This window comes from Drosophila simulans, chromosome 3R, assembly GCF_016746395.2.
Source record: "Drosophila simulans strain w501 chromosome 3R, Prin_Dsim_3.1, whole genome shotgun sequence".
NCBI classification, from domain to species: domain Eukaryota; kingdom Metazoa; phylum Arthropoda; class Insecta; order Diptera; family Drosophilidae; genus Drosophila; species Drosophila simulans.
Genome location: NC_052523.2, coordinates 22982337 through 23007192, shown reverse-complemented (window position 1 = coordinate 23007192; position 24856 = coordinate 22982337). Strand labels below are relative to the sequence as shown.

The 24856-nt window shown below is 42.4% G+C and overlaps 3 protein-coding genes across 3 annotated transcripts in view; 1 reads left to right on the top strand and 2 right to left on the bottom strand.

Moving 5' to 3' along the window:
* LOC6729781 (protein toll) overlaps positions 1–9383 on the bottom strand; it is a 43256-nt gene extending 33873 nt beyond the window's left edge. The window contains exon 1 of the mRNA XM_016177625.3: positions 8911–9383. The gene's annotated coding sequence lies outside the window, so the exon portion shown is untranslated. The remainder of the gene's footprint in view (positions 1–8910) is intronic.
* A 13678-nt stretch (positions 9384–23061) lies between these two features.
* LOC27208301 lies at positions 23062–23916 on the bottom strand. Its single transcript, XM_044923317.1, is given in 3 exon segments — positions 23062–23265; positions 23428–23609; positions 23611–23916. Coding segments are annotated over 2 exon segments (456 nt in total). The 5' UTR covers positions 23889–23916; the 3' UTR covers positions 23062–23265; positions 23428–23431.
* Positions 23917–23982: 66 nt separating this feature from the next.
* Positions 23983–24579, top strand: LOC6729778. The gene is made up of 3 exons (XM_016174631.3): positions 23983–24091; positions 24145–24300; positions 24361–24579. Exons 1-3 carry the CDS (start codon positions 24064–24066, stop codon positions 24477–24479), a joined length of 303 nt encoding a protein of 100 aa, XP_016036460.1. The 5' UTR covers positions 23983–24063; the 3' UTR covers positions 24480–24579.
* Positions 24580–24856: the final 277 nt, after the last annotated feature.

Sequence of the window (24856 nt, the reverse complement as noted above, 5' to 3'; positions counted from 1 at the left end):
GTAAAATTCAATTTCTTGGCCTGGGCATGGGTATGTGCTTATGTTTGTTGACTCGCGGCTGCTTGTCGCAAATAAAATCTACATGAAAAGCAAAAAGGAAAGGACTCCTAAGGGGTCCTCAAACCCAGCAGCCCGCCTCCTGCGTCCTGCGTCCTTTGACACTTTTGCTCCAGCAAGCTCAATATAAATAAATAAAATTCTTTGCGGCTGTTTTGCGGTGTTGTCGGCTGGCACCAAAAACCGCTGCTGGAAAATTAATTGAAAATGCTTTCGCTTTAAATAAATTTTCAAGCCAGATCGCGCTCTGCCCCCCTCCCACCAAGAAAAAAAAAAGGAATCGAGGCAAAAAGTAAAAGCAATTTCAATTATACGAAGAAGTCATTGAAAATAGGAAGAAAAAAAAGAAAGGCGCAATAATAAGACACAAAATCAATGACTGTATTTGATTGAATCAAATGTGTGCCGTTGTGTGCTGCAATTAAGGCGATCTAAGGATAAATAAGCCGGAGTGAAAAAGGGCCAGTCTGGGCCTCCAAGTCCCAGTTGCCCCTGGCTTTTGAAGATGTCGTCTCGCTTGGAGTAGGTACTATATATATATATATATATGTATGTACGTACTTATTTACAATCAACTGCGCTAAATTGGGCTACAACTTTTTAAAATGCCATACATCTTCGGCTCGAATCGGCGCAATTCGATTTTGGGCGAGAAATCCTGGGAAACAAACGCTTAATTTAATTTATTTTGCGCAATTTTCCAATGCTGTGCTGGCTCAGCACGAACGGCTGCTCATTAATTTTGTTTTATTTCATTTTATTGGCGCATCAATCGACAGAAGGGGCGCGCGCTCGAGAATCCCAATTTGAGACTCCACTGAAAGTCAGCAACTTTGTTGTTTTTTTCTTCTTTTGGCTTGCTATTTAGTGTTAAATTTTATGCAATTCACGTTTCACGTTTTCCATGTTTCCCGCTCGAATGAGCCGCCCGAAATGCCCGCCCATTGCTCATTATCGTTGTCATCATCTGGGAAAATCTTTTCATTTCCCGGTCGCCCCTCGATGATAATTGAAATTGAACAATTCTAATCGATATTCTGTTGAGGCGTGAAATTTCAGCATTGCCTCTGCATCCTCATGAAATCGCCTTAACTTGGCTTATCTGCTTATCTGGCCAGCCGCAACAACAAAAGGCGCTTCCAGCTCCATGAAAGAAATGAATGTCAGAGGAAGTTTTTAGCCGGCAAACATTTGAATGTAGTGCTCGGGGCGCACTGAATGTTAATTCGCAACAACCAGAGTTAGCCAGTCAGAGTTGGCCCATATGTATGAGCCCAGGGGGATTTAGATGGCGCATTTAAATAATACTTGAAAAGCTTTTTAAATATTCATTTATATTTATGCACTTATCCTCCGGCCAAAGCCTGCTAAACATGCCCCCGGTTGACAGGTCGAATTTGTGTGGGAAAGTTTTCGTTCGTTTCCAGCCTTATGCTTCAGTTCTCATAAATAGAGCGATTGCAGACAATTGAAAAGCGATAAACAAAGCAAATACAATTCGTTTGAACAGGCAGGAAACGACCCAACTTCAAAATAAATCCTTGGATACTCACTCAAAGGAGGTTCAAATAAAAAATGCTCTGAAGTTCGGATGCTTAAAGCTGCTCAGTGCTTCTGCTTACCTGCAAATATATATATAGAAAAAAAAGGAAGAATATAATCTACTGGATTAGAACAAGCTCGCTTGATGGATTGTGTGAATGCATTTGCCAGGGACAGCTCAAATTGCCAAGTTTCCCACAGGACCGACATAATTGATCAATATTTAGCATGGCAGCGCGTCAGTGTCGACAGGCAAAGTGCCAGACATGCAAACAGGTCATCAGGGTGACTTGGGCGGGCTGACACGGATAAGACCGATTGGGGGATAGGCCAGGACCCCAGAACCCCAGGACCCCAGGACCCCAAAGAACTCCCAGTTTAAGGGGCCTTTGCCTGGGTAAACTATTTCGCATAATTGGTTGCCGCTTCTAATTGCTTTCTGACAAAATATCTCTCTTAGTGTGTATGTGTTTAGAACTCAAACAGCGAATTCGTCATTATCTTTTAATTAATTTTCTCGACCAAACGATGAAAGTTTTCTCCAGAGCTTCATTTTCTTTTGCCAGCCTTCTGTTTTTCTCGTTTTTTTTGTTTTTCGTTTTGGTTTTTTGTTTGCCGGTCTTCGGTCCTGTTTTCATGACAAACACACAGCCAAAGGACAGCAATAAGCATTGCTTTATTTATCTTGTGTCTGCTTTTAGTTTTGGCCTCTGACAGTTTTCATGAAAACAGAATTTTCCTTTTCATTTTGCTGCTGCTTGGCAAAATAATTACAAAACGAAAAGCTGCTGCTGCTTCTACTGCTGCTGCTGCTGCCACAGCGCACTGATGTCGACATGAAAAGTCTTATTTGTCAAATGGCTCAGAGCCCAAAATTGGACTCGTCTGTTTGCCGGTGGCAATGGCGAAGAAGGAAGAAATCACATCCCACTTCTTCTTCGGCTTAAGCGGCTTACGTGGAAATCTCAGCTGCGAGGCACTGCTGGGCCAGATTCCCACGCTAGGTTCCCTCCTCGATTAACATAATCGAGGTAGATCCGATCCATCAGTAAATTGGTTGGCCACAAAATCGCATTAAGTAGACCCCCATTTTGCCCCGTCCACTTTATCGCGCTAACTAAATTATTGGAAAATGCATTCCTCGCGAGCTTTTCACGGCGCATGCGCAGCCGCATCAAAGGTGTTGCCACAACGCGGCAATCACGACGAGTCCAATCGAAGAAGACCCCGTTATGTGTGAGCAAGCCACAGGCATTTCCTACTGGCATTTGTGTAAGCCAGGCTCAAAGTACAGTGCGTTTCGTTATAATAGGTATTTTGAAGAAGTTACATGTTTATGAAAAAACAATAAACAACGTTTGCTTTTCCACTGATTTTATATACATTTGTTTAACCCTTTTGCAAATAATATTTGTACTTTCTCCGCTTTTATTACCACATTATTTGTGTTTTCGCTTCACAATTTTTGTATAAAGCCACTTGCTGTGCGCCTCCGCTTGCCTCAACAATGCGTGACGCACTGTATGGTGTCTTGTAATATATTTTCGAGTTTCAATTTGGGGTCTTGACTTTAGCTGCGCTTATTTCTGTTGCGGCGGCGTCTCTCAGACTTACTTGTCAGTTTTAATAACTCGCCTGTTGCGAGGCAGATAGGCGTACCATACACCATCATCATCATCGTCATCATCATGGGCGGGAGCCACAGAAGTTATGATTTTAAGCTGCAGGTTCATTAAACTTTCTGTGCTGACTGGGCCATAAATTAGGCAGGCATACATATGTGTGTATACAGAGAATATCAATAATGTTCTCTGGCCCTTCAGGTTTATGGGCCATTAAAAAGTATGACTATGGTTATGCCTCTGGACGGACAGTGGCTGTTCAGACACTTGTGATATAATATCTACGCTGGCTTGTTCATAATTAATGCGCAGTGTCCTAATAATAACAGTAATTAATGTGTACTGGAATGCTAGATTCGGCATCTGAAATCAATATTAAATGGGGGCCCCTTGTGAAGTTAAGGTCTGCCCACGCGACTCGATTAAAAATTAAGCACTGTCCCCACAAACAGATTTCTACCATTCGCAGAGAGGGAGAAAGACTGGGAAAGACCCGAAAGATAGCGGGGACAACGTAAAAAAAAGAATCAAAATCAATTTTATGTTTATGACACTCTGCTTTTTACGACCTCTTATGTGGATCCACACAGCGGGCAGCTTAAAACATGCAAGACTCCAGCTCAGATTTGGCTTCGTGTCTGGGTTTTGTGTTTTTAGTTCTGATTGTGTGGTGGCATTATCATTGACTTCCATCTAAGAGGCGGCCTGGATTTATACATACATACATATATTTGGTATTCCCATTTGTGCATATGTATGTGTCCAGGGCCAGGGTCCACAAAAATGGGCACAAAAAAAAAAGAAGAAAAAACTGTCATATGTTGATTTTAATGGCGTCAATCTGTGCAAACAGTCGGACATTTCGCTCCTGTCTGGCCCATTTGCCCCATCTGCCCCGTCTCTGTTTGCATTTATAATTTGTTTGTGTATTGATTTACATGTACGCTGGCCATCAGTCTTGCTCCGATTTTGCTGGATGAAGTGAATTGTTTATAGAGCCTGCATAAAAATTGCAGACATGCCGATACCATGCCCCCTACCATCCCGTGTCTGCAACATATTGACACATTTCAGTCCGCGACTGATTGCTATATAATTCCGACTGTCCCCACCAATTGCAGTTTGGACATGGACGTGGATACGGATTGTATCCATGTGTGTATGTGTGTGTCTGCGTGGCGGGCGTCTCATTAGGAATGCAAATGTTAGTCCTTGTCCGCCCTTAATGTGCTATTAAATTTTCAAGCGATATGCCATTGATGTAAATTCGAGGGGCTGGCTCCTGACATTTTCGGTTATTGGGGATCATGTCAAGGCGAAATATGTATGTGTGTGTGTTCAAACATTTTCCCAGGCCGAATGGCCGGATATCAATCATTAACGTTGGCAGGAGTCGCAGCCGAAGTCCCTTTAATTGCAGACCATCCACGCAAAGTGTTGAGTGTTGGCCCTTGGGAGTGGCGTTATCAGGGCATCTTGGCCATCTAAGTACATTTTCGACTTATCGGTGACTTTAATCTAGAGACGTCTTCAAGGGTACTACCAAGGGTGCTCGGCGAGGCATGATGACTCGATCGCCTTTTACTGGCACCTACGAAAAAAAACGTGTCTTCCTGTTCTTATTGTTGCGTGGGCATTTCTTATCAGTGAATGCCCATCAATGGAAAAGCGTAGGTTTTCCCATTTTCCCAATCCATTATCTTTCACTTTGAGTTCGTGTTCGTTCCATTCTTAAAGCTAAATCAAGCGTTGGACATTCACCATTTGAGGTATTTTATAATATCTGGCCCAAATCGTTGCTGACTTACTGTTCTTCGGCTTGCCTTTGCCCGCTTTTCTGAGCATTAAAATTAGCTTAAATTTTAATTATAGCCAAGTGCCCATTTGGGCTCGCTGGCCCACTAATGAAGTTCAAATATTCGTAGCATTTTTTTTTTATATTTTTCGGGCCAAACTCCAGATCAAAACCTGAGCCAGAACATTTTATGCTAATGACAAATGCTTTTATCTCGGCCAGAACAAAGCGGGCCAAAAAGAAAAGGAGGATGAAAAACGGAAAATTATAAGCAGAAATTGTTGGCAACCTGCTGCTGATGCTGATGCTTATGCCGCTGCTGTTGCTTTTCCTTTTCCAGCTGGGTGGCAGGAGTTTTCCCGACTTTCCACCCCACCACTGACCCTAATCATTGTGCCGGACTGACCCGCCAAGTTGGTGAAAAGCTGCAGATCGGGGACCGTGAAAATTACACCGCCTTTCCCCCGCCGTCGCAATGAGGTTACAAATATTACATGCCAGGTGGGTGGGTGTTTTTGGGTGACTAAATTTATGCATTTTTTTCTATGCGGCTTTAATTAAATTTCTCTTTTTCGGTATGTTTATTATTTTTTTTTTGAATTTTTCCCTGCCGTTTTCTGTGGCCGCTAATTTCCACGTTTAGGCGCGTCTAATGTTTCCCCTGCTGTGGTCGTGTTTCTTTATTCAAATGAGAAAATATGTGGCAGTGTCACAGGTGAGGAGAAGTAAGGCCTAATTGGCCCTGCCACACGGGGTTTATTATATCAACATTTACTCGGCTTCATTTGCTATGTCTCATTCTCGTTCCCATTCTGGCGCCATCTGTTTGATTATGGAAATCGATTAGCCAAGTCCATCTAATGAACTAGACCAGAGCACAGGACACGGATCAGAAAACATGTCGCGACCGAAAACTTCATGAGGGAAAACTCCTGCACGCAGGTAGGGCCAAAAAAAAAGTGAGAACATAAAGGGCACTAGGACGGGGACAAACAATGGAGAGATAACCCAAAGATAGACAGACAGTGGAAAATTAATGAGATTTTTCGTTTGTGCAGCTGATGAAGGCATTAGGGTGAAAGCAAGTGCAACGACTTCATTTCCCTCCCTCCACCGAGAGAATGTCGCAGTGGGGAACTTATGGTTCTTCCTCCCTTCACGATTTTATGGTCAGCTGAAGCAATAAAATTGAAATTAATTAATTGAATGCAACGCAATAAGCCCGGTGACTGGCCAGGCAGGTCTATCTCAGTTCAATCTGATTGGAGAGTAAAAAACCTCACACGTCGAAATCACACGAAAAGAAATGGGATGTTCAAAAAAACAGGTGATAACAATAGGGTAATTAATATATTAAGCTATACTCTTAAATGATATAATACAATCTTGTTTATTTTAGGAATACTCGATGAATCTATTATGGATAGTACCTTTTTAATAACAGATCTTAAAGATACAATCTTGTTTTTTTCCGTGCATTTGTCTCCCATTTACGTCACGGATCTGGTTTGACTTTGGGTTTAACCGCCCGCTGATCTGCGATCGGGAGAGTAAGACATATGTTGGATCGATCGTAACGCTCTTCGCAGCTTAGCAGGCTGACTCATTGCGCTGAGCGGACCGCAAGTCATAGAAACGCTGAAAGCCGACGTGCTAATTATCAACACAAGTCGCCAATAACGAAGAGTGAAATAGCAGAAAGCTAAAAAACACTTGGCAGATGTAAAAACCAAAGCGGAGTCAGCTTTGAATATTGTTTTTCTGCTATTTCGCTTATCAACCGAGTGGACAAACGCCCTCAATACTGCGAGGGGGAAAAATAAAGCAAACGACTAAAAAAGCGAGTACAATGAATCTTAAATGAGTCTCTCATTGTGCAGAAATATTTATAACAAACGTGTATGTATGACAATTCATTTTGGGCAACTTTTACCGCCTGCAGTTGAACGAGTGGCGGCGGTTTGGCCATAACAATAACGGAGCCACAATTACAGCTACTTTCTAACGTGGCCAAGACGAAAGACCCAAGCGGGAGCATCTTGAACGTTTGCAGTTTGCCGTTTTCCACTTCATTTTTTTCGTTCACTTCTTTTTTTTTTTTTGGCAGAAGTTAAGTAGACTGTTAAATGACTTCCGCAGTTTTACCTTCACAGACGAAGACTCACATTTTTTTTTCATCAGCTTGCCGCCATTGTTATAGCCGCTTTGAAAGCTTCTTTGCCTTTGATCTGGGCCAAAGAGGAAAAATCTTAACCCAAATCCAAAGTACAGTTATTCGAAAAAGCCGCAGGCGAAAGGAGCTCAATGGCAGAATGTTTAGTATCGGAAAAAATATACAATCAATATTGATATATATTGTATAATTATTGTTAAAACAGCATTGTTCTTGAATTCAGGATGTGCTGCTTCTGAGCGATAAGCGTTGAACTTTTGATAATCTTGGGGTTTTCAAAATTGTTCATATTAGTATGTAGCAAGTGCTCAAGGGCTGTCAACTAAGAAGAGATTTATGGAGATGGGAAAATCAAGAAGAATCATGAATGAATTTAAAACATTAGTGCAAGTTTATCATAGGGTCAGGCGGGATTTTTGATTTTAATAGTAGAATTTTTACCATAATTGGTACGAATGAGACGATTCTTATCACTTGCTTCTTTTCATATTTTGTTTTGCTGTTTCTAATCAACAACTTATCAGCTTTTGACGCTCAGGTTGGTAAATCCTAACTTTAAGTGATTTCGGAAATTTCGGGTTTGTTAGAAGAAGTACTTTTGAATGAAACGTAATGACTGTATGTTATTCAATCTTCGGTCCGGGTAGTCCATGCCAAATCAATGATACCTCAAACATATATCATTGGAACTTATCCCGAATCTTGAATTTCATTTCCCTTTGTTCAGCACACTCAACCGATGAGTTTTGTATAAATTTGCGTAATTTAATACAACAATGGCAATCAGTATATTTCCCACTATCAAAACCAACTAAAAACCACCAGCCCTTCTGCTGCATGGAATATCCAGATAACAGGAAATTTTGTTTACTCTCCATCGAAGGGTTCTATAAATAGTTGGCTAAATCACGTTCGTTTAATTGCACAAAGCCGAACTGCAGCATTACCCTGGAATTCCCACCTTAAATACAAATAAAAGTCCCCGCAATGAAAACCTGTTGAACGAAGCTCTCTTTGGTAGTAAATAAACTTTTGTTGTGTCTGATTGTTTTTTTCGATTCCAAACTGGTTTTTGGCCAAAATTTTGAGTGTTAATATGCTGGCTCGTGAGCTTTGGGCCAAGTGCGTGTGGCTTTGTTTTCTTTTTTTCATTTTTTTTCGTTCATGGGTTGGCCAAAACGCAAAGCACACCCCAAGGCCGAAGAGCACTTGCTGCTGCACTGCAGCATTTTGCACATTTCCCTGGAAAGTGCCGAGGAAAACCACGGAAATTGTGGACAACAAGAGTGTGACACACACAAGCACTGGGGAAAATTGTGCAACGGTAACAACTGCTGTAACTGTTATTTACAATTTGCACAGGAAAAAAATACGGTTTACGCTGAGTACTAGTAGTTTAAAGTTATTGATAAACAAATTCAAAGATGTTTACAAATATTTTTCAGCTTATTATATGTACTTTAAATTGATTTTATCTTTCTGCAGTCAAAATGTACACAAAATGTCAACCAATTGCCCGATGAGCCATCAATTAGGTACATTTTGTTTTCTGTGCAATTATAGGCGAATTGGACTGATCAGCGAGTGGGACAGAGATAGCCGAGCTTAGAGCGCGCCAAGCGAAGCTTAGCACAAAGCGAAATCGAATGGGAGATAACGAGACAGAGCGAGATGGCACGGTTCAAAGTGTAATAACTGAACAAGGAGACGTAAATACTTACCGTTTTAATACGTGTTTTATTAAATGTGAGGTTAGCTACTCCGCTGCGATCTCTTGTGCAAATATTAATATTTATTTGGCTTTTCTTAAGCTGCCACAAACAAACACGCACTGGCACTGTTGTTTAGCTTCTCTGTTCGCGCTTGTTCGCACTTTGAAGCCGCGATTTTTCGCGTTATTTTTTTTGGTTAAATGCTTGCTACACTTTCACACATTTGCATTTAATTGCGCCTTGTGTTTCTTGTTTTTATGGATTTTGTACTGCGTTGCGTTGCTCTTAACTTGGCTTATTCGCATCGGTTGCCAAATCGCTGGCCATAAAACGAGACAAACAAAAGCGGCCCACAACACACGAACCCGCGACTCTGGCTGGGAAAATCAAAAATCCAACTGCTACAAGCGCGACAAGCGTGCGTTCACGTCGGCGATTCGAAACAAACTGAACTCGACTCGAAAAGAAAGAAGAACTGAGAGCTGAAGAGCTGGTAGTGCGCTTTGTGTGGAGGGAAAGACGAGAGAGTGACTGAGTCGGAGAGAAGATACCCTTTGCTCAATATAGAAAACATTAATTACTTAAATATGTAATCACAATATTTATGTTTTATATCTTAAATTATATTAATTTTGTCACTTTCTTAAACTCCGGTTCGTTAATACATTTTAAATTATTTAATGGTAATTTAAGAAAGTAAGATCGAAATATTTTCCTATTAATAACATAATATTTTGTTACTTTTTTTTAACATTAAACAACATCAGGAGTTATTTGTATACAGCTGTTTGGTTTTATACATTATCAGCTTAATATAAATAAACATGAGGAAAAAATGCTAGTCTCGAAACATTTGGATATTTTTGACGTACCGATAAGAGTTGTTATTTAAAATAAAACAGTTTCTGTAGCAAAAGCATAATGTGATAATATGAGAAATCGGGAATTCTGTTGGATTTAATGTAAGTTGACTAGGATTTTTCTAAAAAATAAAATTCTCTCCTTGACTTATGTGTGACAAACGACATATTTAGTCGAGCAGTTCCTTCTACCCCACAAATACCGTTCGTAGGTACAGATGCGAGGGAGAAAAAGAGAGAGACACACGAATTATCTTCGTGTCTGTGGTCGTTGCACTATAAAAAAATCGCATGCGATAAAAGTCATGCGAGAGAGGAATACAGTTGAAATACAGGTACTTCGTATAAGAGTATAAGAGAAAGTGGTAGAGGAAGAGAGAAGAGAGCCTTCTACTGTTTTGTTTTCATTTTTGGGGGAAAAGCCGGCAGTTGTTGTTGGCCAGTAGTTCTCAGTTCTTGTTAGCCAAGTTTAACCGGTTAACTTCAAAGTCTAAGCATCTCTCAGGCAGCATACGTAATAACAGTGATTGTGGATTTATTAGTTGATTAGTCCCTCTCTGAGTAAAATGTAAAATGTAATTGCCAGCACGTAGCAGACTGATTGTTGTTGTTGTTGTTGTGTGCCAATTAAAAGCACACTTCCATAACATCTCCCCTCTCGCTCTGCCGCTTGCGACTCAAATGAAGTGGAAGTGCGTTCTGCTAATGCGGAACAAGGATGGGACATAGCTCCCGGGGGAGCAGCGTGTGAAGTGCGACAGGGACGGGCAATGGGAAATGCAAATGGAAATCGTATCCCTCTGCAACTGTGTTTTCTGTAATTATGCACGGCGTTCGGAAAATAAGGACATGCTTATGAATAATCTTTGAATTCATGTACAATTTTCATAGTCATCTTGTTTTGATTCCATTTCCCAATAGGTAATTATCTGAAGTCTATGGAATTTAATTAAAATTGTTGAAATATTATAAAAAAATGTAATGCTTATTACTGAGTTACCACCAGAATTTTCAAGGATTAAAAATATTTTCCTTCAACAAAGCAACGAAAATATGGATAAGCTTAATACGCAACATTATGACTACATCTCGCCGCACAGTTGCATTAATATACACATTTGCCACACTGCCCGTGTTTTTCATTTGAAATACCTAGGATTTGCTGTAAATATCTTAGATATTACCGAAATATGCGCATGTAATTCTGACCGAGAGGAAATTCCAGCAATTTCCCATTCAATGTGCCCACATGGGAAAACCCAGCGCACAGGAGATTTATTCCTCATTTGCCTTGTTTGATGGTAGCTGCAAAATTTCACTTTGAATTGTGCCGAAAATTTAATTTGATTTCATTTTCATCAGTGGGGACGCACATAAATAGTGCAACAAATGAAATTTGTACGTGCCACAGATGCTGGAGGAACGAAAGGCAGGCCCACATGTGTTTCAGGTCCAGATTTGTGACCATTTGTGCGTGGTTGGCCACGACACGCAGAGCCATAAATTTCGGATTCTCAATAAACTAATGGCAATTGGTATCCGAAAGATACATTCTATATACATATCCCTACACACATTCACACACACGTACACACTCATTCTGGCCCGTCTGCGTTATTAGTTTTTCTGTTTCTTTTCCTTTCGCTCGTCGCTCTTTTCAATCCGTGTGACACTTTTATCACACACGTTCGACTCATCAAAAAGTTAACGACGATAATGACAAACATTTCAAAAGCAAACACTCTGCGGCATGCAACCAGATCCATTTTCCCCAGCCGGGAGATAAATATCTAGCATATAATGCCCGGCCTTGTTGTTGTTGCGGGGCAAACACCTTAATTAACTTTTTTCATGAACATCTTGGCTTGGAACCCGGCTCCCCCTCCTCTTGCCCCTCGATTCGGTCTAACTTGGCTTATTTATTAGGGTTATTTGCTCAACGAGTGGTGGTCTTGTGTGTGCGTGAGTGAGACGTCCTTTCACACACAAGAACACACACTTGCTATCTCGCATGGGTAACTACCTGCTCATTTTCACCTGAGTACGTGTTAATTTTGTATATTTATCTTTCTGTTTCCCGAGCTGCCCGATCTGAGCGCTGCCAAATAGAAAGATTGTATAAATTTCATCGCAAGCGGGCACCCAAAACAAGGGCAGTCCGAATTCCAATTAACAGCTGGCAGCTTCTTTGGCCCAAAAGCCGAAATAATAAAACGCAAAGACATAACCCGGCAGAAACAAAAGTTTCAGCTCCGGCAATGAAATTGTATCTGACACGTTCAACTTTGACGTTGACTTTGGCTTTTCCTCAGTACTGCGCCCGAGTTTTTCCCCCATCGCTCCCTTTCCTCTGACAACGTGGGAAATGCAAATGGCAAGACGGAGAAGTTACCAAGTTTTGGACAAACACTCATGCACATGCCGAGAGGAACAAACAAAGGCTTGGAGCAAACCCATAAGGGAAAAAACACTGCGAGAAAGCGGGTATCTTATATATGCATATCTTATAGATATCTTATAGATACATATATGCGTGGCATTTAGCTATCTTTTAGAATCATATTTAAATACTAATACTAATACTAATATTTAAATTATTAATATTGTATCTATCTATCTGCTACTATCCTAAAAATGCACAAATTAAATTTTGCCAGTGAATATTTAGTTTCCACTTGTATCCGCATTGTATACTTTGCTTTGAACTCGCTTTGTTTCATTTTCAGCCCCACCCCCGCCCACTTTGGGCCTGCCCTTCCCCTTTCCCTTCCCCTTTCCCTTTCCGTTTTCCCATTTCGGCGTTATTGTTATTTCATATTTTGTCTATTTTGTTTTTTGTTTATCCCATGGCTGTCAGCTTCCTTCGATATTTGATATGATTTTGTGTGAGTTTCGTTCGGTTCGTCGGCTACCGTTGGTTTTTGTTTTCCTCGAGGAGGCGTTGAAATATGCATATGAGCCGCATTTCCGAGTCTCAAGTGGCAGCGATGCATTTGCTGCAGCGGCACATGCGCAACATATGTGAATGTTGCATTAGCAGTTTGCAGTTGCAGTTGCAGTTGCACTCTTAATTTGCAAATGCAGCTTGGCCGGAAGTTGGCGCATCTCTGAGCCGCTTGAGCAGATTCCAGATGCCGCATTCCCCCACCAGAGATACTTTCGCAAATGTAAAAATAGTTTTGCACCAGCAGATGCAAATTATGGGATAAATGAAGCGCGCTGCCGATGGTTCCAGTTCCTGGAGATCTGCCTGCAACTGGTTGCAAGTGGACGTGATATCATTGCAACTAGTTATTATTATTAGCTAGGCGGCAGGGCTTATCGCATTTCTGGTTTCTGCTATCGAAATCAAATATTTCGAACTGGTTTAGGTTGCAACGCATAGGCATAAACATCCTGTCGCGTGGCTTTCACACTCCAAGTGATTAAGGTATTTTCCGATGCCTAATTGAAGCTTCCGCCGGTGGCAAAGATCGCGTTGCATAGCATAAACATTGTAGACAGACATCTAAAGGAATTGTAATTTATACGTAAATTTATTAATTCAAATTGCGTTGGGAAGAGTTGCCTGCCTTGCCGCCTCCGGACTGAAAATAAACACATTCTGGCCCGGAATGGGGCGCATGGGGCACTAGCCATTGTGAGCGCGTGATCTGGAGATACCCAGAAGCGGATTTGACTCCACAAATCCACGTTGACATAATTTGCGCCACATGTGTGCGCAACACGCAGCGGAGAACAGAGCGTGGCTCCTTTTTGGACTAAAGTTAAAAATAAAAATCCGTTTTAAACACGTGCGTGGTGGAGTCTTCGTCGAATGGGGAGCAGTCTTGCAACGCCAGACAACAACTTCCACTTTGACTGACAATTAATTTCAATTGCGCATTCGCGTTAATCGCTCTTACAAAAACGAAAAAAAATAGGGAAACTTCGTTGATACTACACACTCCCTCAATTATATGAATTTTCTCGGGCTTTTCCCAGTGTGTCGCCTTCTGCTGCTGCTCCTGCTGCTGGAGGAGATTAAAAATATAAGTGACAGCGCAACGTTGATGGGGGATTTCCCGAAAGGAAAATGTCAAGTTCAAGAGTCATTACAGCTGGCTAGATGGAGTAGAACAATACAGAGCAGACGGAACTTGGAGGCCCACAGATGCGAGTGGATCGAGTGGATTATTTTTGACGTTTATGAAGGCTCTAATTGATTTAAGGGAGCGCAACGCATTACGGCATATTCATTCCGAATTTATGTATTTATATTTTTTCGGTGGGGCACGTGGTGGTGGTGGGTTGCTGGCGGCTTATCAGCGGTGCGGCGGCTCAAATTGAATTAAGTGCACTGGACGCGTTGCCATCACGTGCAACAACGGGGCCTCGGAAAAGGTGATCCTGGTGAAGGCAGGATGTTTGCAGTTGCTTTTCCGATGTCCTTTTTCGCCGCTTGTTGTTTGCACTTTTCAGCCTTTCCTTTCCATTTCGCTGCCTTCTTTATTTTCCCCCGCACGTCGACGACCTCGCACGTTCCGCGGTAAAGTCACGTATTTTCCAGGTAATTTACGTTGGCGAAACTGTTGCCACCAATATTTCTGGCCATGCTGGCCGTTGATTTTAGCCGCGTCTTCATCGGGGCGATGTTGTTGCACTCATTCCCGCTCCCCGTGTGCATGAAATGCGTTTTTTGGCCTTTGTACGTGAGCGAGGTCCCTTTTGCCCCGTCCGCTTATTGTTTTCTTCACTCCATCCACTGCTTCTACACTCCTGCCGCAACACCCACCAGTTATCCTGGCCGAGTGCAGCGAAATGTGCATAACGTGACCGGGTTTCTTAGTTGGCTTTTAGCCGGCCAAGTCGAGTTCGAAAGTGCACAGGACACAGGAAATGGCGCACTCGCCGATGCTGCCACTGCTGCAACTGCTGCTATTTCACTTGAAAACTTTTCGACAACTTTCGGACAGTTGCCAGGGATACTCCCGCGTCCTTTGCTGCGAATCCTGCTGAGTTGTTTGTTTGTGCTGCTGCTGCTCCTGCTGCAACTGCAACTGCTGCGGTTGTTTGCGGTAAATTAAGTTGCTGCCATTGAAACTGCACTTGAGTTAATCGTTTAATTGGTTCATGTTCGGTGGCGGGTGGCCTTTGGGGCAAGGTGGCAACTGGAATTGATGGCCCAACTTTCATCGGGAGATCAGGCAAGCAAAGATCAAGCCACTCGCTGTATAAAATCCCAGTTAATCCTTGCCCATTTGAGAAGTTTATTTATTTAACGAGTATTCTTGTTAGGGTGCTGGAAAAGTTAATACACATAATATTCAGAAAATTTTTAAATTCTAATAAATCTCTTAAAATCACATATTAAACCATTTAGTTTAGTTTATTATTGTATTCATATTTTATTCGATTTCTTCTTGTTTCTATTCCATTATATTAAAAATTGTTAAATATTTTATACATTTTACATCTTCTGTCCCAGAATTTTTGCCAATAAAAGCGTAAAATTCAAATTTATGCGCGGCCTCACGCATTTTACGAGATTCGTGAAGAGCAAGAAGTGAAATAAATAAATTAATATTTTATTCAAGTGGCGTGGAGGTAAGCACTCGATCTGGTTGGTCAGTAAGGGCCGAGACTGTTTTATGGCCAGGACTTGTTCCGAGTTGTTGGCCCGGTTTTATGATGGGTTGTTAATTTTTAAATGCATTTTTGCCCTCCATCTCGTCAGTTTGGTATGGTAGGTATTTATGTGCGATCTGTGCCTCGGTTGGGGGTACTCAAGTGGAGGCTGTTGATTTCATTTCCAGAGGGTGCAGCACGCGAGTCTCGAATCAATATAATGTGTATGAAGGGGCGTGGTAGGGCGAGGGCTGAAAAAAAGGGGTGAGCATGTGCTTGCCATAAAATCTCATGAAATATTTAAACAATCAAACTGCGAGTGGAGCATGGATGGTGTGGTTATGGGTGGTTAAAGTTAGCGAGTCTCCACTTTTGCACCTGCCAACTGACAGTCTGGAGATGTTGCTGCGCCATTTGTAGCCCAGTAAGCTTATTTAGCAGTTTCCGTTTCCGCTTACCTGTTCTAGCTGGCACATCCCGTACTCCTTCGAGTCGTCCTGTGCAAGTTTAATGCATTTAACGCTTACATTTCAGCCCTCGAAATTGGCAGAAACGGAGCAAAGTTGGCCGGGCCCGCCCATCTGTCGATTGTCTTTTCGGAGTTTTCGTGCCCTTTTTCCCATTGTCTCGAGTGCGCGCTGGCGCTCCAATTCTTCGGTGGAATTTCTCAGAAATTGTTGCCAAACAAACGAATTAAATTTCCAGCAGACGGCAACCCACTTGAACTATTTATATCCTTTCAGTTTCCGTATCTCTTTTTTGTGGCCAGCGGAGAACAAATCCCAGCGCTCATTGAGGTCAGATCGCATTGCGTTTTTCGGGTTTTTTTTATTTTGTGGTGACATTAGTGCAGGACACCCACTGTGCAGGAGTGTGTGTGTGTGTGAGGGTAGTTGCCAAAAAATAAATGGTTACAGTTATTGCTTTACTGCCATTTACCACCGCATGCTGAGCTCCGCCCGAGTTGTTTATTTCCCAAGGATGGAAGATGCTACAGATACTGCAGATATAAGTACCAGATACCGATAGATCGGGGATGAGTATGGCATCTGGATGACTTCGGCTATTTCCTCTTCTCCATTTGGTTAATTGCTAGCTTTGGGTAGTTTTTAATCTCCTAATGGCCCCATGGCGCTATCCTTTTGTCGGTGGAGCTTCAATCGATTTGCCAATTATTTCAATGATTCCAAACCGTTTGGTTTCTCTCCGCTTGGCTTTCACAACTGCTTTCTTCGTTTCCCGGCTGTGGCCGAGTCGGGAAAGCTGGGAACTGAAAACTGAAAACTGTTGGATAAAGGCAGCCATGCAAAATTCTGGCCCGAACGGAACGGAACGGGGCACAACGGACGATGTCGAGCGGAAGCGGAAATAATATTCCCCAGCTCAAGCAGCGGAAATGATTTATTAAAAAACGGACCGGCAGTCAACTGAGGAATCATAATAATCGCAACAATAACAAAAAAATGGTCGATGTAAGGAAAAAATGTCAGGGATAAAACTTGGTTTTGTCACACAATAAATCGCAACAAAAATCAAAGTGAAACGAAACTGCCAGGAAAAAGTTTTGGTATCAGCGAATTTTTGCTACACTTTTTATATGAGAAATACAAAATATAAGATGTAGAATATCAATATTTAGATATGGGTTAGTTGCAAATATAAATGCAGTAAAATTAAATTGGAACCATATATTTGTATGACAAGATAAAGTCCTCAGAGTAGATAATATCGTATATATACCCTGTTTATCAGCATCCAATACAATTGCTCGACAATTACACTGAGGGAGGATTCAGTGCTTAGTGACACAGAAATTCTGATTCTGCTGCTGACAGTTGGCAGAATAAAAGATACAAATGGAGCGCAGCGAGCGGAAAAACTGAAAACGTTTACAAATGTATCTTTGGCTGCTTAAAGTGGGTGAGTCTTTAAGTCGGATAAGCTTCAGCCATGCATTTGATTTGATCATTGCCAGAAACCCGGGCACTTGAAGCATAATCACTGAGTGCTGCATGTGAAGTGGATTTTCCAATTATATTTTATCACTAATGCAGTCCGTAAAGGTATTCAGCTTGGATTAATGTTATCTCTTCATTTCCTGGGCGCACACCACACCACAGCACACCACGTGTCTTGAAATATCTTTTGGATTTCGGTTCGTTCGCCCCCACATGTCAATTAGCAGGAAACATCTCTGTTTCCCTACCATTAATTACAGCTCGATGGCTGGGTTCGTTTTCGGTTTGGGGCTGCCGAGATTTTGTTTGGCCATCAAATAAACAAGCGACTGCAACTGCCACAAAAGCTGATATGCATTGCTTGGATAAACAACATTTTGTGGCTGCATTGCAAATTAAATTTGGCTAAAGCTCTTATCACTTATCACATGGCTGAGCCAAAAGCAAAGAACGCAGGACGAGCTGCATCCGCCCGAGCGCACAAGTTGCAAAACTAATTAGCAGCAAAGTCAGTCAAGAAAATGTAGTCAGCTACCGCTGCTGCTACTGCTGCAGTTTCCACCAAAACGCCACAAACGCTCTAAACTGGAGTGAGTTATGGCCCGAAAGGATGGGCAAAAGTGGTGCATCAACCCATTTGCCAGCTGCACACACTAGCTAATAAATTTAACTATAATCCGGCATTGTTGCACTAAGTACTTTTCATATTTACACAATATATAAGCTAGGTGAACGAGCGCGTGTGTGTGTGTGTCCCGCATTTGCATTCACATTCATGCAGCCGACAGGCCTCAGATGCATGGCTAAAACTGCCTGAAACTGAAACAGAACTGGATGGCAGATTCAGATTCAGTTGCAGAACGCCAGTCAGCCCCGGAGTTTGCTCTGTCTTATGGATACTGTCTTCTGTCTTCTGTCTGCTGTCTTTCCTGGCCCCACAAATGGGTCAAAAAAGGAGGACGGCTCGGTGCGGGATGCCGCCTCTCCAGGCGACGTTAACCGCATGTGAAAACTTAACTTCCGGCGACATAAACACTGGCAAGGAGCAAGATGCAAGGAGCTTGCTTAAAGTGCACCCGGAACGAGCAACGAAAGTAAGTGCAGCGTCAAAGCCAGATGAAATATTCAAATGAACAACCAGCTGAGCCGAGCAGAGAACATCATATATTGTGAATAGTTGAGGTCAACTTTTTAGCACAGAGGATCGGCTTTTCTTAAAAGAAATACCTGCCTTAATATAAATTTATTCAAAGCTTTACACATTCTTAACAATTAAATGCATTCCTTTTTAATCAAACTAAATAAATAATCAAATGCATTATTAATTCATTAATCTTGCCCGTGTTATTTTAAACATGGCCTATTGCTCAATAATTTTATGAAATATGTATGGTATCATCCAGTGATTACAGTTAGGATACGCAATTAACAGACAGATTATTAATCATTCATTGAGCAAGTTTAATGGGAATGTATGAATTAATAATACTTTTATGGCTGTCAACTCTCCGTTTTGACCACACTGAGCAGTTATGTGATTGGTAAATACTAAATGTGCTCCAAATTAATTCCATAAATTAAATCAAATGATTTTTATTCTGTCATCTCTTGCAACACACTGTTGACCACAATTGTATGTGGATAACCAGCGACACACAAGCAATTTGACTGACGTAAAAGTGAATGTGTCTAAGCAGAAGTTGAATCGCGTGTTTCTGTGCCAACGCATGTGTGTCTGTAGTTGTGCCACACTTGGACACGTTTGCAGCCAGACAAAAGGATAACGACAAAAAGGTTGACAACAATGCGGGCAGACAAGGATACTCGCCTACATGCCCCATACCGTCTTTTGCCTGGCAGGTTGTCGACCCGATTGTTGTCACTGCGAACTGAACTTTCGAACCATTTCCGCCGGCTGCAGTTTCCAGGTTACCAGCTACCACGCACTGGGCCAAAATTAATTGCATACATGGCCCGCACACTTGATTTTCCCTGCTGATTTATACCTGAGAGTCTCGGAATGGAGCGGCATCTGTTGCCCCCTTAACTTTTGGCCAACGTCAGTGGAGAAATAAAGTGCCCAACTCACCGAAGACGATCGCATCCTGTTTCCGTAAGCGAAAGTTGTTCGAGCCCTTTTCGCTCCTGACTTTCAGCCAAAGTTTGGAAAGTGAAAAGTTTGCCAGCGAGCCGGAGACCGAATCAATGATTAGCAGCAGCGGCAGCAGCAGCAGTTTTGGAATCGAAGAACATAGTGGGCGGAGCTTTATGGCTGGCAGCTAGTTATAAAGTCATTTCGTTGTCTGAGCGTCTGAATCCAGACCCTGAAAACTACCACATATGAGCTCACGGAGCTCGTGGCGTTGTCGTCATGACCCAAAATTGCGCCGGAATGGCCCACTTAAAGGCGCCGTGAAGCCTGCTACAGATCCTTTGATGGCGATAAGGAGACAAGCGACAAGGACGAGAAAGGAGCAGGCACGCAGGCAGCCCAAAAGCCGCTTAGGGTCCTGGGAACCCTGTCTCAGCATCTCGCCTCATTGCATGCCACGCCTGCTTGCCCCAAAAGGATCCCATTGCTGTGTTCCGTCTTACCGCAATCAAAATTGTTACTTTCTAAGCCAATATGTTTTATGATGTATGAAATTTGATGTTGCGATAACATTTTACACGCCTGGCTGCGCTTTATTTTTTGCCATCTTAAAGGCCCAGTTGAGACCTGTCGGCCCGACTGCCTGCGAGTGCTTTTAGCCAGTTTTAAAGAGCCCAGCTGAATTGGCAACCCCTTGCGGCGGGCTATGTGTTTCCCATTTTTTTTCTCCTTGCTTTTCTGAGCCCTCTTCTTTTTTTTATGGGGCTGCCGCAATCAACGGCAAAGTTCAATGGGCCAAAACGGATGCCAAACTGCAACTAAATTCGGCTTTTAGCAGTGAAATATTGTCAATTTCACAGCCATCCAATTGCGTGTGTATATGTGTGGGACGCCTTTCATGGCGGCAAGGCTAAAAAGTGCAGCTCTTTGGTGTTGATTTTTATCCCCGCACTAGACCAAGCGATTTATGCCCTAAAAGAGAACGAGCCAGGTGCTCCAAGGTAGCCAAAGTTGTTCAAGATTTTGTGAATTTACAGGGTATTGCAAGGTATCTTTGCATTATTACCATTTGTCAGAGGTAGCTTTTTAATATTTATTATAAAAAACTATCACTGAAATATCATTCTTAACTGAACTAAGAGAACAAACATCATATTGACATCCAGTAGCATTTTGTATATATTAATTACATAAAAGTAGAGCATTTATAAGTCTACTATAACTTTTTCCATTCTAGCCCCAATTGAAATGTGTCACCATTTTGCAGCGTTATGCATGCATCGCCCGCTCTTCTGGGCTCCATAAAAAACGGCGCTTATCATTCGCTTTTCTGCCGGCCATTTTGGTGGAGCGTTTTAGCTTAAGCGCCCATTCTTTCCGACAAAGTCTCTCCGACTCTCTCTCCCGCCATTTTAGCGGCCATTTTTGTTGGCTTAAAATATTCTTTTTATGCGCTCACGATTTTAATGCGCTTTGGCCATTTTTATGAAGCTTTTCTGTACTATGTAGCTCCACAGCTCAACCGCCTGTCATTTTGTATGGAATTCATGAAGCACAGCGCGGTTTTGTAAGCGGAAGACTTAAGCTGCCATTGGCCAGTGGTTAGTGGCGGGGGGTGAAGTTGGGTGGGTTTTTTTTCTGGTGGTCTCAGTATGCAAATGCAATGGCCGAGCTATTTAATTATGTATTTAATGCTGCAGTTTGCATAATTAACCACTGCACTTGGGAGTGCACTTTTTGAGGGACTTGATGTGCACTAAAACCGTCTTGCTAAAGACCTTATATACCCTATGTGAATGCCTTCTCAAATGAGTTCTAAATGACTTGAGTTAACCATTTAACGCTTCGATGCGGCGAGAAGTCAGCACAGGAAGGACCTGCTCGTGTATCCTGTCAGCCATTGTTTATTTATGCTGAGCAAACGCGACCGTGTGCGTTGCGTGTGAAATTGTCACGTCAACGGCAAACCAGAGAAAGTCAAAAGTGCGTCCTTGGATACCGTCTGCTGTTGGTTGGCACCTGTCGTTTGCTTTGACAAGAAATCAAATTAACAGGCCGCAACGTCTTGGTGCCCCAACGTGCCGTGCCTCATTCACCTGCTGAGCAGATATTACTCATACGCCACGTGGAAGATGGCACTCATGTGGCCCTTTGTCCGTTTGTCTAGCGCTTTGGCCAAACCATTGACCTGAAGCCCCAGGGTCTGGCCAAAGTGGCACTACACCAGCAGCCTAAAATGACGAGCACTCTCGACCCTCGATGCGAGTGCATTTGAGCCCCAGAGCTTTTACAAAAACAGGATCCCATGCATGCATTCATTTCTCAAAAAGTTTCCCACTACTGCTGGCTGTGAATGTTTTGCATTTTGTTTTGCCTTGACCAAATTGACCAAATGGGCGAAATTGTTAACTTTACATTTAAGCAGATTACAAAACATCAGCGCGAGTCTGGCAGGGTCTATCCTGGCTACGAGTTGCCCGACTTTCCCCGTTGATCCTGTTCATGTCAGGAGCTGCAATGCCTGTCAGCCTTGTGTCAATCATTTGCCACTGCGGCAGCCTGTAACTGGCTTTAGTGCGAAGATAATTTTTTTTTTTGCTGTGCTCTGTGCGTTGGCTGCTCCACCCAGGCTTTAAATTATTTTGTTTCGCCTTTGTGCAGCATTTGTCCACCGAAAAAAAGGGCTCCAACGTGACAGTGGGCTAATGGATGTCGGTCCTTGCTCTCAATTGAATGTGACATCATCAGGCACCCACCTCCGCATCCGCATCCCCAACTCCAACCACAAGCCGCCAGAAAGCGGCGATGGCTAATTGCCACCGCCTATTTGAGGCCAAAGCTAATTTCGATTAGGCAAAGCCGCAGACAGCATCAGAAATTTCTGTTTGGTTTCGGGTTTGAACGTTCAATTGCAATTGCGGTTGACCGGTAAAAAAATCCAATGACTTCTGGAAAAGCAATTGATTGGGAAAGGGAAGAGTCAATCAACTAAGCCAAAGTCAATGAGTTTGTAATAATTGGGGAAGTTTCGAAGTTTTTCCGGAGACCCCAAATAAGTTGAATACATAACATAACAAATTTTTTGAATTTTTTGAACCCTTTTTTTTTTTGCTATTTATTTTTCATGTGAAATATATACGTATTACTGAATTGTTTCACATGTTGGTAGCAGATAGACGTTGGCAGCAATGAGTGAAAGCATCGTTGATTAATTTAATTACGTGGCTCGGAGTCGAACGACGGCTAACCGCTTCAGTGAACCAATTGAAAAATATTTTATATTTTAATTGAATTGCATTAAAATGCAATGTGCAATTTAATTATCATGGACTGAGGGCTGTTGACGGTTGGCATCGCGGCATGTCAATTGATTTGCCAACGGCGGCATGCCACATCGCAGACATTGGCAACAATGTTCTCACTGCCACAGCTTTTTCTGTGGATCCGTGTGCACATCATTTGATAATTATAATTAGTATTAGAGTTACACATTCGGATGACCAACCAACGGGATGACAGCCATAATGGCATATCATTATTTGATAGCTCGCTAATGAGGCGGCATTAATTGGTCTAATGATTTTCGCTCGTTAAACTTCTTGCGCCTATTAATCAAAATGTAAAAAATACAAATACCATCCTATCTTTGTTGCTAGCTCTAATATATTTCATTTATATTGTTTACAAATCACAGAGGCCCATAAAGTATTTTATTGGCCACACAATAAGGGGAGCACTTACCCACCATCATTCTCAACTCGTTGACAGCTTGTAGCCTTTGAGGGCCAAATCGTATTGTCCTTAATTGCTTTTTAAAGGTCTGCCAACGGAGTGAATCAAAGTCTGGCTGCCAAATAGATGGGTGTGTGTACATACACATACATATGCACATGCACGGGTGTATGTATATATGTTGCACAGGTGGAGATCGCTGGGCGGATGTTGCCCATGCAACATTTGTTTCAAGCAATTTACTTCAACATAATCATATTAAATTTTCTCCACCTACTCGTTTAGCTGGCTGTTCCTTCTGCTCCTTGTGCTCCTGTACGCTTTTGACTGTGTGTGTGTTTTTTGTGGGGGCGTGCACATCGTTTTTGTCTAGCAGTTGCCACCTGGACTCCAGTGCTCGGCCTGTGTATTTGGAAAATTATACTTAAAAGCTGGGAGCGTCCTTCGTACAGCACACACACACACATGCGTCTGACTTTGTAAGCTGCTGGCTGACACCAATAGAGACTCCGGTACACACGGTTGCAGGGTGTCCTTTTTATAGTTGCTCTGCGGCAGGACTCCTCCGACTCCGGTGTGTTTATTTTTTTCCCCGCTCTGCAGTTTGTGCCTGCCCTGCCCAGGTCGTTGGCTTTTTGGCTCACACATGGGGGCGTTTTCATTTCCTTGCTGGCGGCAGGAACATGCAACATCCAGGGAGTTTGCTTTCTGGGTTCCTGGGCTCCTGCCTTGCTGCATACACTACAGCAATTATAATTTCCTTCTAATTTCATTTGTAATAAAGTAAAAGGCCTCGCCACGGCTCGAGTCATGCGGTGATTATGCAAATTCCCTGAAATCCATTCGCCACACCCAATCATTTCCACAAGTCACGACTGTGTGGGGCAAGATCATTTCCTTCGCCCAGTCGACCATGAAGGTTCTTTGGCTGCTTCTTCTGGGTAAGTTTGTGGCATATTGAGTATCTGACAGCGACTTCAAACCCAGCTTTAAGTATCGTATCTGAGTTCAACGCAGGGCGAGGGAAACTGTACCACCTGCGCTGCTTGGGTCGAGCGTGCGGTATGTGGCTATAATAATAGATGCTACACCAGTTTCAAGAGCACTTGCGAAATGGAAATGATCAACTGCAAGCTACCGGACGTGTACAGTAAGTTAGATAGTACAGTGAGTAATCAGTATGGGTTACATACATCATATATGCTTGCAGAATTCAAAGAAACGGCCTTTTATGGACACTGCTTTAGAGCCACCATACAAAAGTGCAAGGCCTATTCCTTGTTGCAACAGCTGAACAAAAAGGACAGCTCCGTTGAAATGTTCGCTTAGTTAGTAACATTTATTAATAATATTGTGAAGCAAATGTGGCACGCAACATACGAAAATGGACCAAATAATATTAAAAACCATTGTTTAACCCTTAACCCCCTTTTTAACTGCCATAATAGGCCAAAAGTGAATAAAATATTTTACTTAAATCAGCCAATTTAACTTCAAAAGGACTCGCAGTACTTTGTGGGTGCGGGAGGGAGGCTGGTAGTTCGTGGTTACCCAGCAGTGCAGAACGGCCATTAATATGGGTGCATTTTTTTTTTTGCAACCTTTGCTTTTAAAAACAAACGGCAACAGTAGCAACATAAAGAAGAATTGCATCAAGCATATAAATGGATAAACATTTATTGCAGTTTATTGAAAAATTGGCGGTT

What these genes read in the sequence shown, in the direction of transcription:
- LOC6729778 (XM_016174631.3), top strand. Translation starts at nt 24,064, where the DNA reads ATGAAGGTTCTTTGGCTGCTTCTTCTGG. An exon ending in TCTTTGGCTGCTTCTTCTGG is followed by an intron (nt 24,092 to 24,144) that starts GTAAGTTTGTGG and finishes CCCAGCTTTAAG; the next exon opens with TATCGTATCTGAGTTCAACG. An exon ending in CAAGCTACCGGACGTGTACA is followed by an intron (nt 24,301 to 24,360) that starts GTAAGTTAGATA and finishes ATATGCTTGCAG; the next exon opens with AATTCAAAGAAACGGCCTTT.